This window comes from Electrona antarctica (genome assembly GCF_951216825.1).
Source record: "Electrona antarctica genome assembly, chromosome: 22".
Lineage (NCBI taxonomy): Eukaryota > Metazoa > Chordata > Actinopteri > Myctophiformes > Myctophidae > Electrona > Electrona antarctica.
The window spans coordinates 23905351-23918200 of record NC_136805.1 but is presented as its reverse complement, the minus strand read 5'-3'; the positions used below and the strand labels follow the sequence as shown (position 1 = coordinate 23918200).

The 12850-nt window shown below is 40.8% G+C and overlaps 1 protein-coding gene across 1 annotated transcript in view; it reads left to right on the top strand.

Annotated features, from left to right (window-relative positions):
* The window catches only part of ace (angiotensin I converting enzyme (peptidyl-dipeptidase A) 1), a 39288-nt gene extending 27078 nt beyond the window's left edge, over positions 1-12210 (top strand). Inside the window, exons 21-25 of the mRNA XM_079492696.1 lie at positions 74-218; positions 569-667; positions 3978-4100; positions 4583-4761; positions 11121-12210. Coding sequence (XP_079348822.1) covers positions 74-218; positions 569-667; positions 3978-4100; positions 4583-4761; positions 11121-11332 — 758 coding nt within the window. The 3' untranslated portion in view covers positions 11333-12210. The remainder of the gene's footprint in view (positions 1-73; positions 219-568; positions 668-3977; positions 4101-4582; positions 4762-11120) is intronic.
* Positions 12211-12850: the final 640 nt, after the last annotated feature.

Below are 12850 nucleotides of genomic sequence, written 5' to 3'. Positions count from 1 at the left end.
TTACAAAAGCGTAGTAAAGCACCATGTCCACCCAACAGCTAATTCAGTCGTGGCACTTCTCCCATCTCATCAGAGAGTACCATCAACTTCCTGATGAACATGGCCCTGGACAAGATTGCCTTCCTGCCCTTCGGTTACCTGATGGACCAGTGGAGATGGAAGGTGTTCGATGGACGAATCCCCAAATCCGAGTACAACAAAGAGTGGTGGAACCTCAGGTAAACGGCACCAGGATTTTACTGTGTACATGCTACTGTGAAAGCACTATCACAGGTCAATTTCAGACAGTTGAAATCCTCTGGATTTTCATGCACACAGATGAAATGGTCAAAGACTGCTCCAGCACCAAATAAATACATTCCAGACACAAATACATCTACAGAAGGTAGATTTAATAACTTTCGGTACATATAAGACCTTTTCCATTCAGATATATGGATGGATCGCAGAAACAACACCACAGACCACCTCTCAGACAGGAAGCAGCACATGCAACAGCTTGAATTAATTATTCACTTTGATAATCATGCTTCGATAACACTTATCATTCTTTATCTTCTCCTCACAGAATGAAATACCAGGGCTTGTGTCCGCCAGTAACCCGTACGGAGGAGGATTTTGACCCCGGCGCAAAGTTCCACATCCCTGCTAACGTTCCCTACGTGAGGTAGGTTATCCGCAGTGATGGACAGTAATAATGAAGTACTGTACTAAAATACATATATATTCTTTTTCATTGATATTTTTATTAGAGGTTAGGCAACAGTATATGGTGTCATTTCAGTCACATCATATATACACTAGTTGTTTAGGCATACTGCACATGGAATGACAACCTTTTACAATACTTTTGATTAAATTGCTTTGCCCACTCCATTTTTCATTTCAAAACCCATACACAAAAAAACATAACAGACATCAGAAAGTAATACAATAAAAAGTGCATAAAGAACATGGTACAATATATCACATTTTTTAAATGAATACAATAAAAAATTTAAAACATGTACAAATAATAATCATAAGCAGACAGAGAGAAGAATAAAGTATAGAAGGAAGGATAGAAAGAAGGGAAAGAGAGAAGGGGGGAGGGGGGGGGCGATCACTCAATGAGTAGGGACTAGTTGGCTATTAAAGAATAACAATAAAGGGTTCCATTTCTCTTGGAATGTATTGAGATTACCTCTGGTAGAATATCTGATTTTCTCCAATTTCAAAAAGGACATTACTTCTCAGCCATTGGGTACTAGAGGGTGGTCTAGTAGATTTCCACTGGAGAAGTAGATGGCGTCTTACTATTAGGGAGGTAAAAGCCAAAACCTCCAGCTGTCTGGGAGTGTATAGATCGTAGTCTTCTGGGACCCCAAAAATTGCAATGTGTGGAGAAATGTTTACAGGAAATGTGAATATTTTGGACATTGTGTCGAAGTAATTCTTCCAGAGGTTAACCAGAAGTGGACATGAATAAAACATATGTGTTAAATTACAGGGTGAGGAGTGGCATTTGTCACAGCTATCTGCTACGTTGGGATAAATTCGTGATAGTTTGGCTTTGGAGAAATGAATTCTAAATAATACCTTAAATTGAATTAGAGTGAGACGCGCACAGGTTGAGCTTTTGTAAAAAGTACTTAGAGCTGCATCCCACCAATCATCATCGAATGTCAGACCAAGTTCAGCCTCCTTGATCCTGTTATTGTTAGGGGCACTATCTAAAGATAGGAGATTATCATAAATCTGAGATATTCGTGATTTCTCAAACGGGTCGGACTGAATGAACTGCTCCCATACCTGAGTCGGAGGTAGCTGTGGAAAGTTTGGGAATAGTGATTGAACACAATGTCTGACTTGAAAATACCGAAAAAGATGGGAGGTTGGGAGACCAAACTTAGCAGATAGGTAGGCAAAACTACAGAATATACCATTCTTGTATACATTTTTAAAAGATTTAAGACCCCTTTCGTGCCAGACTGAATAACCTGAATCCGAGCTAGCAGGGTTAAATAAATGGTTCCTCAATAGAGGGCTTGAGGCGGATGGAAATTTAAATTTAAAATGGCTTCTGAATTGGTACCAGATTCTGAGAGTGGAACGAACAATTGGATTCCGTGTATATCCAGAGGGGTTGGTTGGAATAGGAGCAGTAAGTAGAGCTGACAATGAGGATGAGGTGCATGATTTTGATTCAAACTTACACCAAAGCGGATTTGCTGATGCATACCAGTATGAAATCTTATGAATGTGTGCAGCCCAATAATACAGTTGGAAATTTGGCAATGACAACCCTCCATTGAATTTGCATCTTTGAAGTACAGATTTTCGAATCCTGGGTGCCTTACCATTCCATAGGAATTTAGAGATCGTTTGATCAATGTTTTTAAAGAATTTTTTTGTCAGAAAAATGGGCAGGCATTGAAATAAGAATAAAAACTATGTTCATTTTAATCGTGTTGATTCTTCCAATTAATGATAATGGTAAACTTTCCCACCTCTGAAGATCAGTTTTAAGATTAGACACTAAGGGGGAGAAATTGGCCGAGAAGAGAGAGGAGATTGTTCTTGTTACATTTACACCCAGATATTTAAAGCCAGAAGGACTCAATTTAAAGGGTATATCAGATTGTGTTAATTTCAGTGCTAATTGATTAACAGGATAGCATTCACTTTTGGAATTATTTATTTTAAAGCCCGAAAAAGACCCAAATCGTTTAAGGAATGTTAGGATCCGAGGTATCGACGTGCATGGGTCGGATATATACAGCAATAAATCGTCTGCGTAAAGCGACAATTTAAATTCTATCCCTGATCTCGTTATCCCATTATACGTTTGAGAGGACCTCAGGTATATCGACAGTGGTTCGATTGCGAGCGCGAATAAAAGTGCGGACAGCGGGCAGCCCTGCCGGTTTCCACGCGATAGCGAGAAGAAAGCTGATTGGACGCCGTTAGTGCGAATATTAGCTTGCGGTGAAGAATAGAGAAGACGTATCCATGAAATGAATACTTCGCCTAGTCCGAATTTGCTCAGTACCGCAAACAAATAGTTAAATTCCACTCTATCAAAGGCTTTACATATTTTGAGTGTACACGCACGCACGCACGTACGTACGTACGCACGCACGCGCACACACACACACACGCACACGCACACTCACACAGCCACTCACGCACACACAGCCACACACGCACACACACACGTGCGCACGCACACAAACACACACACACAATCAATTACAGATGGATGATAAGATTGACTCACAGTAAACATGTGCACGTAAGCTAGAGAACATAACATGCTGCTTCTGTTCACATGTGGAAATTTAATCTGCACCACCTGTTTTTTATTAGGAATAACGGTTAAGTTTTGTTTTACTGGATTGGAAACAGACACGGTTTTCATTCTACGCGTATTTTCATGTGTGTGCGTGTGCGTGTGTGTGCACCACTGCACCTCACCCCCTTTTTTCCAAAATAAATGTATGCTTTGCATGGTACTGTACATCATTATCAGACCTAACTTTACCCTTCAACTATGCCCACAATCACTGTGCGTGGTCATGATGGTATTCAGTGTTTTTGTGTTGTAAAATGTACAGTTTTACGTCTTTTTTTTAGTGCTGCAAGAACGTGGATATTTAATAAACGGATTGCATATCCAAAATGATGCAACAGCTTTGGACATTGAATTAAACATGCCGCCCGCGTCAAGCTAAAGTCATCCAGTTGCCTTGCAGGTTTTCTATCTGAAAATACACATTTTAACATGAATCATTAGAAGAGAAAAAACACACTGATGATAGTGCTGTCATGAAGTCTATGAGGCCATCTATGAAATCTATGAATCTATGATCTTTTGTACAGTATATAGTGTGGGGTGGCGTCCCTGCTCAACACTGTCTCAGCTAAGGGGTCCTTGGCCTTAAAAAACGTTGAAGACCCCTGCTCTATAGGTAACCATGTGACTCTGTCTCCATCAGGTACTTTGTCAGCTTCGTCATTCAGTTCCAGTTCCATGAGGCTCTGTGTAAGGCTGCTAACCAACCATTACCCCTACACACCTGTGATATTTACAAGTCCAAAGAGGCTGGAAAGCTGCTAGGGTAAAGAGACACACACACACACACACACACACACACACACACACACACACACACACACACACACACACACACACATACTTGCTTATATTTCTACTTAAATTAATGGAATTTATTTGATTTTTATTGATCTTTATTAAATTACTGATAAAATCATTGAATTCGTTTTGAATCCATGGCATTTGGAAAATGTTTTGAAAAAAATAAAAAAATTAAAAACAAAATTTAGTAAAGCAAAAAAATATAGGGACCTACAAAAATGTGTCCGCGACCCACAATGGACGACCCAGTGTTTGGGCATACAGATTGGACAAAATAAAATTGTATTCACACAAACGTTACGTAATGCAGCTATATGTACTGTATGTATGTACAGTATGTATAGTGAAATATGCATGTATCAGCGCCGTGACTATACTCTCTGACCCACCATGAGTATCACTGACCTTTCTCCTCATTCCAATGTGACCCTGTGGTGTTGGCAGGGACGTGATGAAGCTCGGCTTCAGTAAACCTTGGCCAGAGGCGATGCAACAGATGACCGGACAGCCCAAAATGAATGCCACGTCCCTGATGAAGTACTTCCAGCCTCTGATTGAGTGGCTCGAGGTGCAGAACGCTGGGGAGACGCTGGGATGGCCAGAGTATGACTGGGTGCCCCCAAGTACGTCCCACATGCATTTGCACGCACAAACGCACGCACGAACACATGAACACGCACGCACGAACACATGAACACGCACGCATGAACACGCACGCACGAACACATGAACACGCACGCACGCACGTATTTATACAATGGTAGTAGCAGTGGTGAAATGGGAGTCGAGTGGAAAGGATGCAAGTTGTCTTTCTTCCAGGACCTGCCACGGGAATGGACGGAGAAGAGGAAAAAGTTTTCCGAAGTGAGGGAAAAGTTGCACTCTCTGGATGTAAGGTTTACGGTGGCGCCGCCTGCACAAATGCGCTTCACATGGAACGGGAAGAGGATGAGGTTTGACGATCACCGCAGCGCAATGACGTTCCTGAATAGAGAATCTACCAGGGGCTCCGGCGAGGCTGATGGTGGTGCTGGTGCATAGGAACATAGGATCAGTAGAGAGAATAGGTACGGTTTGGGAGGCCTCCAAGGCATATATTATAGGTAAATTAATAGCCCGTGCAAGTAAGAAAAAAAGAGACAGTAAGGCAGAATTACTAAGATTAGAAACCCAGCTCAAGGATGCAGAAAAAGACTTGGTGGATAACCACAATGAGGCTCGCTTAAGAAAAGTATGTGAATTGAAATTACAATTAAATGACTTATATAATAAAAAGGTAGAATATGCTATGTTTAGATTGAAAAGTAACTTCTATGAAAGTGGCGAGAAGGCTAGTAAACTATTGGCTAGGCAATTAAAAAAGCAAGATGCTAGTTTTTTAATACCAGCAGTCAAAAACACAAATGGGGATCTAGTGACGAGCACCAAAGACATTAATTAAGTATTTAAAGACTTCTATATGAAACTCTATAGATCTGAAGTAGATCCGTCAGAAGGACAATATGAGGCCTTTTTCGCGAACCTAAATATCCCAAAATTGTCAGAGGGACAAGTAGCACAGATGGAGGGAGTTGTTACTGAAGGGGAAGTTAGAGATGCAATTATATCACTGAAAATGGGTAAATCACCAGGGTTAGACGGATTGCCTGTTGAATATTATAGAAAATATATTGACATAGTGGCGCCTATACTGACACAAGTTTACAAAGAATCTTTCGATCTGGGGCAATTACCAGATACGTTTAATGAGGCAATTATAACTCAAATCCTGAAGAAAGACAGAGACTCTACGGATCCGGGGAGCTATAGATCTATAAGTCTGATAGATGTTGACAGCAAAATTCTCACGAAAGTACTGGCGACAAGAATAGAGCATTCGCTGCCATCTGTGGTGCATTCGGACCAAGTTGGTTTTGTGCAAGGACGCACATCATCAGACAATGTCAGGCGGTTATTACACCTTATGTGGGCTAGTCGTGGCGTGGACACGCCCACTGCGGCGTTCTCATTGGACGCAGAGAAGGCCTATGACCGATGTGAATTGGCCTATCTTCTCTACGCTGAGGGTGTTTGGATTTGGAGAGGGTTTCATAAAGTGGATAAAGATTATATACTTGTCCCCTAAGGCATCTGTCTTGACGAATGGTATGAAATCCCCTCTCTTTGGGCTCACGAGAGGCCAGAGGATCCATTGAGTCCGCTACTCTTCACCATATTTCTCGAACCGTTGGCTGTGGCTTTAAGAGCAGATGCAGGTATTAAAGGTGTGTGGGGTGGGGGTGCGGAACATAAGCTATTTTTATATGCGGATGACATTTTGGTACTGGTGTCGGATCCTGCTACCTCTATTCCCATAATTCTTAATAGGATTGAAATGTTCTCTGAAATATCTGGGTATAAAATCAATTGGCAGAAGTCAGAGGTGATGCCTGTATCTAGGTCATGTGCCCGGTCAGAGGTTTCCAGTTTTCCATTTAGATGGATACCAGTGGGAATGAAGTATTTGGGTCTAAAGCTAAGTGCTGAGTTGACAGATATAATAGAAATTAATCTTGCACCACTACTTCAAGAGATGAAAAACAATTTGGAAAGGTGGAAAATAATTAATCTTACTTTATGGGGCAAAGTTAATACTATTAAGATGGTTATAGCGCCACAATTTAATTATGTATCAATGATGCTACAACTGACTATTCCTAGTGGGATATACAAACAATATAATCAGATGGTGAGAGATTATTTGTGGAATGGGAAAAAGCCAAGGATTAATATAAAAAAGATGTGTTCCCCTAGGGAGTGTGGCGGCTTGGCTCTTCCGAATGTAGAAATGTATAATCTATCTTTTGAATTGTCTAAACTAGCGAGGCATTGGGCTGAAGGGGATAACCAACTGGACTGGGTAAAGATAGAAACGTTTATGGTAGCTCCTTTCAAGCCCATACAGGTTCTCTCTCAGATTAAAATGGTAGAAGGGGGGAAGAGTCCCATTTTGAAACATTCCCATTGGGTATGGTCTGAGGTCCATAGGCTGATGGGGAAATCCCAATATAAACAGGGATATTCTTCTATATGGGATAATCCACGCATCTCGATAGGTAAACATTCATTCTGCTGGGAGCCTTGGCAAAGAAATGGCATAGGTGTAATTGATGATTTATATATGGATGCAACTTTTAAGTCATATCAGGAGTTGGGGAATCAATTTAACCTGATGGGTAGGGGTGAATTTTGGAAATATCTTCAACTAAGAAGTAGTGTTGGAAGTGCGTTCAACCTTAACAGGGGTATAGAGGAATCTAATATGTTGAAAACTATTTTTGACTGGCCACCAACAATGCATAGGGCCTCAATAATTTACAAAAATATAATGGAATTACAAAGTGCAAAGACTGAAAATCTTAGATTAATATGGCAAAGGGATTTAGGATGTGAAATAAGTGAAGAGAAATGGTCAAATATAATTTCCAAAGTTGGGTGGGCCACTAGGGATATTAAAAGCAAATTTATACATTACAAAATTACATACATAGATTCTACTATACCCCTGTGAAACTGTTTAGGATGGGCTTGGTGGAAGACAAACGGTGTTTGAAATGTAAAGGGGAAAATGGTACATTTTTACATGCTTTTTGGGAACCATTCTGGAAAGAGGTACTGGGGAAACTTTGAGACTGGATGGGGCTAATACTACCAGAATGCCCGAGGTTATGGGCCCGATTAAGCAGGTGAAATCTAATTACATATCATATTACAGTTTTTAAGACGTGGAGGCGTGGGCAATGTCATATTACAATTATGGGCCTGGTAAGAAGCGCTTTCGACACCCCGTGGTGTGAGCAAAACGGCCTTGAATTAGTCATGGGAGTGTTTTAGGGAGTTTTGAGGCTTACCCAATGAACATGTCCGTACTATTCTCTTTACGAGTCAGCTGATGTCCTCATACGGAATGCGCCCTTTTCTGCAAGCGGTATTACATTTCTGCAGACTGGCACCATAGACATGACATGACTTTGTCACATTTGGGTTAATTATTCCTATTGCACTGCATGCTGTCACCTTTATGCCTCAAAAGAACAGATCCACAAGCTGTCACAGCCATGCTGTGCATAGCTTGTAGGCCTATGTCTCTATTTTGTTAAGTAACTTGCAGTGTTCATTGGAAAGTCATTACAGCGGCGCAGCCATATGCTAAGGGAGGGAGATATACGCACATCATCACTTCATTTGTTTCTGTTCTAAGCATGAAAAACAGCTGTAAAAATCTTTATTCTAGTTCATTTGATTCATAAATGAATAACTAAGCCTTTGAAATGGCACCTACCTATACCTTTCAGATCGGAATGGAACTGCGAGTAGATACGCAGCATTGGCTGGCAAATTGGCAATCCATGCGTAATGTTCCCAGAATCGTCTAACCCCCGAACATACAAGTTCGTTTGATATTGTTTAATTCGATAAAAATAGAACCATGTACCATACAGCGAATGAAAGCAAGAAAAAACGGTTGAGAAATGAGAGAACCATGAGTGTTTATAATATCAAATATTATAAGAATAATATGAAAGACAGAGCTGTGAAGAGCTCACATCCCGACAAGGAGGAAATATAGCATATAGTGCATGCACGTATATGCACTGTTGCACACACGCTCTTTATTTGTTTCTTTTGAAAAACACCAGTAAAATAACGTTTATTTTATTTTATTTCATTCGAGTCACGACGAAGGAATGAGTTGAAATGCCATACGTGCGCCATGCGTATTGCTGCGGCCCCAATGTTATGGTCTTCGCTCGTAGCATTTTATTGAAGAAGAATTGAGTCGGGTGTGATACAGCGTATGAAAGCAAACTTCCCAATGATTATGGAGATGTTTTAATTTTTAAAAAAGGTTGAGAAATGAGCGATATATGACCCTTTACAATCTCAACAACAGAAAGCCAGACAGCCAGAAAGCTCGCTGTTGCCATGTCTCATAGAAACAAGTAAATAGGTCTATAAACATACTCCCAAAAGAATATAACAGGGGTCTGCAACCTATTTTAAATGAAGTGCCATGTTTTTATTTTCTAGATAGTGAGTCTGCCATATCAAGATTCCTTTTAATGACACCACATTAAAATTTCCAGCATATTTTGATTGTCCACAAATATAAAAATCTTCCTTCTTTTTACATATTTTCTTGCACATTGTTATAATGATCATTATAAATATATATCCCCCTGCAGTCAGAGTTCATAGTTTTAATTAATGAATGTGATGCATTGTGAGCTGGTAGATCTGCTATTTTGAAAAAAGTGACAATTGTGGAATATTTTTGAAAAATGTTATTGAAACATTTAAAAACACAAATCTGTCATGGGGGTCACTGGCTTAGTTGGGCAAATGCATTCATCTGGGGGTCCTTGACATGGGAATGTCGCTGTGTGAGGATCACTGGTTTAAACAACATTAGGAGAAAAGCCCAAATAAGCACTTTAGAAACAAGAAAAGCAACCACAACTACCAATATTTACAAGCAACTTTGCAGAAAAAGAAGCCGCTTATAATAAACAGCAAACAGACATGGCAACACTCCAGAGCCGCTCAAGTGTAAAATCAAACAGTGCTTTTTGCTTTTAAGACGTGGTCAGACCCAGGTGGAATCGGTATGCGCTGAGTGTTTTTAGGTCAAGGGGCTTAATAGCAAATAGCGCAAAGCGAAAATAATTAACATATGGACACTCCCCCAATGCTAAAATATTCAGGAACGTGGTATTCCATATGAGTGAGCGTTCACCACGGCTTCCATAATACGAAAAGGCGCAGAGCGAGGCCAAAATCTGTATTACCGCATGGGTTTTTCGACTTGCTTAATCGGGCCCTATGTCTCTTGGGTGATCGCACAGTGCTGCCACAGGGGGTCACCAAGGCACAACATGCATTAGTGACTGCAGGTCTTATTACTGCAGCCAGGTTGATTTTGAGAAACTGGAAGAGCTCTGTTACGCCAGAGATCACAGACTGGACCCAACTTATGACGGAAACTGCATCCTTCGAATACTCAATTGCCAGGAGGAACAATGTCAAAGGGAAGTTCCATGAAATATGGGACTACTTTTATTTGTATATTAAAGGATGGTTGCATTAACAATTTGTAATTGGTAATACATTACGGATATAATCACTATTGTCAACAACAGAATGTGGAGGGGTGTTGTCCATTGGGGTTTTTCTTTTTTGACTGCTAGTTGTTTTGTTTTGTTTGTTTTTCTTGTCTTTTTCTTTTGTGTAAGTCATGTGTATTTTGTATGCTTTATTGTAAAATCATTAAAAAACTTTGATGACAAAAAAAATAGACAGAGCTGTCAAAAATTGGATTACAGCGATCCCATTGTATATTATTATAAAAAAAGACTAAAAGACGTTAAAGGTATATTCAGTGATTTGACTTAATTCAAATATCACTTATTTTTTCTTTTTTTCTGGATAATCCTCCCTACTATAGAGTGTGCTGACCATATAAGGAGTTCCTCCCTGTCCCCAGTGAGCCCCTGGGGTCAAAAAACCCTAGTTTCAGTTTTGGTGGCGGGTGGCAAAACCTTCATCCAATCAGGATGAGTGGGGCCTTCCTCCAATCATGATCGAGTGGGGGCGGGCCTTGGTGCACATGCTGTTGGCCTGTTGCACTTCCCCCCACTGTAGAGCGTGCATGTGCACATTTTGTTACCGGGGCGGACTGGGTGGTTTTCCAAATCACTGAATGCTCCTTTAAGTGACACTACAAAATGTGTCTGTTGCATACAACTGTTTATATAGCGTATTTTTTATGTCTATTAGGTTTTGATTATCTCGTTTTATAAAAACTGCTGCTCACTCTGACAGTTGACTGTGTGTGTGTGTGTGTGTGTGTGTGTGTGTGTGTGTGTGTGTGTGTGTGTGTGTGTGTGTGTGTGTGTGTGTGTGTGTGTGTGTGTGTGTGTGTGTGTGTGTGTGCGCGGTACAGCTGATAGTGCACCTACACCTACACCTACAGCTACAGCTGCTGCTAAAGTGGACTTCCTGGGTCTGAGCGTGGACCAGGCAGCCGCCGTGGCTGGCCAGTGGATCCTGTTGGTCGTCGGTATGGTCCTGCTGGTCGCCACCATCCTATTGGTCTACAAGAGCAGGAAGTCAAACAGTAAAAGATCTTCGTCCGAAATGGAGCTAAAGTCGTAGTCGTGATAAAAGCTGTCTAACGCAGCGATTCTCAACCTCCGGGCCCGGGGCCCACTGGTGGGCCGTGAGGATATTGCATGTGCCCCCCCCCCCCCCTCCCCAAATACACTAAGATTTAAACACTTGAACCCTCTAGACTTAGTAAACTGGACCTGAGTTGCAACTGTACTTGGACCGCTTTTTTCCATCTTTACCAAATCGCTTCAACAAAAAGTTGTGATCTGCAATTTTTTGGTGAATGTTCGGCCAAGAATAAGCATGCTCTGGTTCAAGTGGTTAAAAAAAGTTTTTTTTTTTTTACATTGAAAATTTTGTTTTAATTGTGAAACCGATAGATAAGAACTTACAGTATACAATGTTAGTTCCTGATCCAAGCCGCAACACGTACAATCAATCGACTGATTAAAAAAAGCAACATGCTCTGAAAATCCACCTTCGGCTGCCGTGTTAGATGGGTGGGCCCGAACGCTTTTGAGATTTCAAGTGGGCCCTGATCCAGAAACGGTTGAGAACCACTGGTCTAACCTATGGCTAAAGTGAGGCCTTGCTTACTGTAGCTAGCACAATACCAACCTCAGTGTGCACCTTTGATGTTTATGTGTACTGTACAGTACAATGGATCAAATTTGCTTTTCTTTTTGTTCTGCCTTTATGTGTCTTGTATATGTATTGTATACATTTGGAGTCCGATTATTTTTGGCAAAGCAAAATGACCATACTGTTTTGTAATTTATTTGTAATATTTGAATGCTGATGGGGTGGGCGGGGCAATGTTTGAAAATGAATGTTTGTAAACTCTTTGTGTATGCATTTTCAAATATTTGATTTTCAGTGAATCCTCTTGCTTTTCTAGAATAAAGAATGATATTTCTTTTGTAGAGTGGACTGGGAAAGAAATACACAGACAAATAACCAGAACAGAAAACATGTCATGGATTTGGTGTCTAACACCATCACACATATAATGCTCTCATTCTGGAAGTTGTGTAATCAGCATCTGCCTTCAAAGTGCATATTGGTCACGTCAAACAGACGAACCTGAGTGGTTTTACAAAAGGGGTCTTCAATGTTTTTTCAGGCCAAAATGACCCTCAGCTGAGAGAGACGATGAGGCACTGTACATTGTGTTGCAGATTAAACTTTTTCGTGTGTGACCAATAGGCCTATCTCACAGCCCGCTTTCCACGCCCACTTCCGGTAAATAGTGGTGTCTTTAACATGAGCATTTACACGTTTTTTTCTCTGGAGAATCTAAGTACATTTTCTAATGTAAAAATGTGACAGACCAATATTATTATGAAGCAAACAAGATGGTAAGTCAGGTCGAACAGATAGAACAAACCTTACCTTGAGAAAACAAAAGTTGTAGACTTCTTAAATTACCTCTGTTAACATGTATTGTCTATGGAGTGACGTCACGCTATCACCACTAACCCCGAAAGGGGGGCGTATTTAGGGGGGCGGGGAAATTCTGTGAGATAGGCTTATTGGATACTTGGTCACACACACACACACACA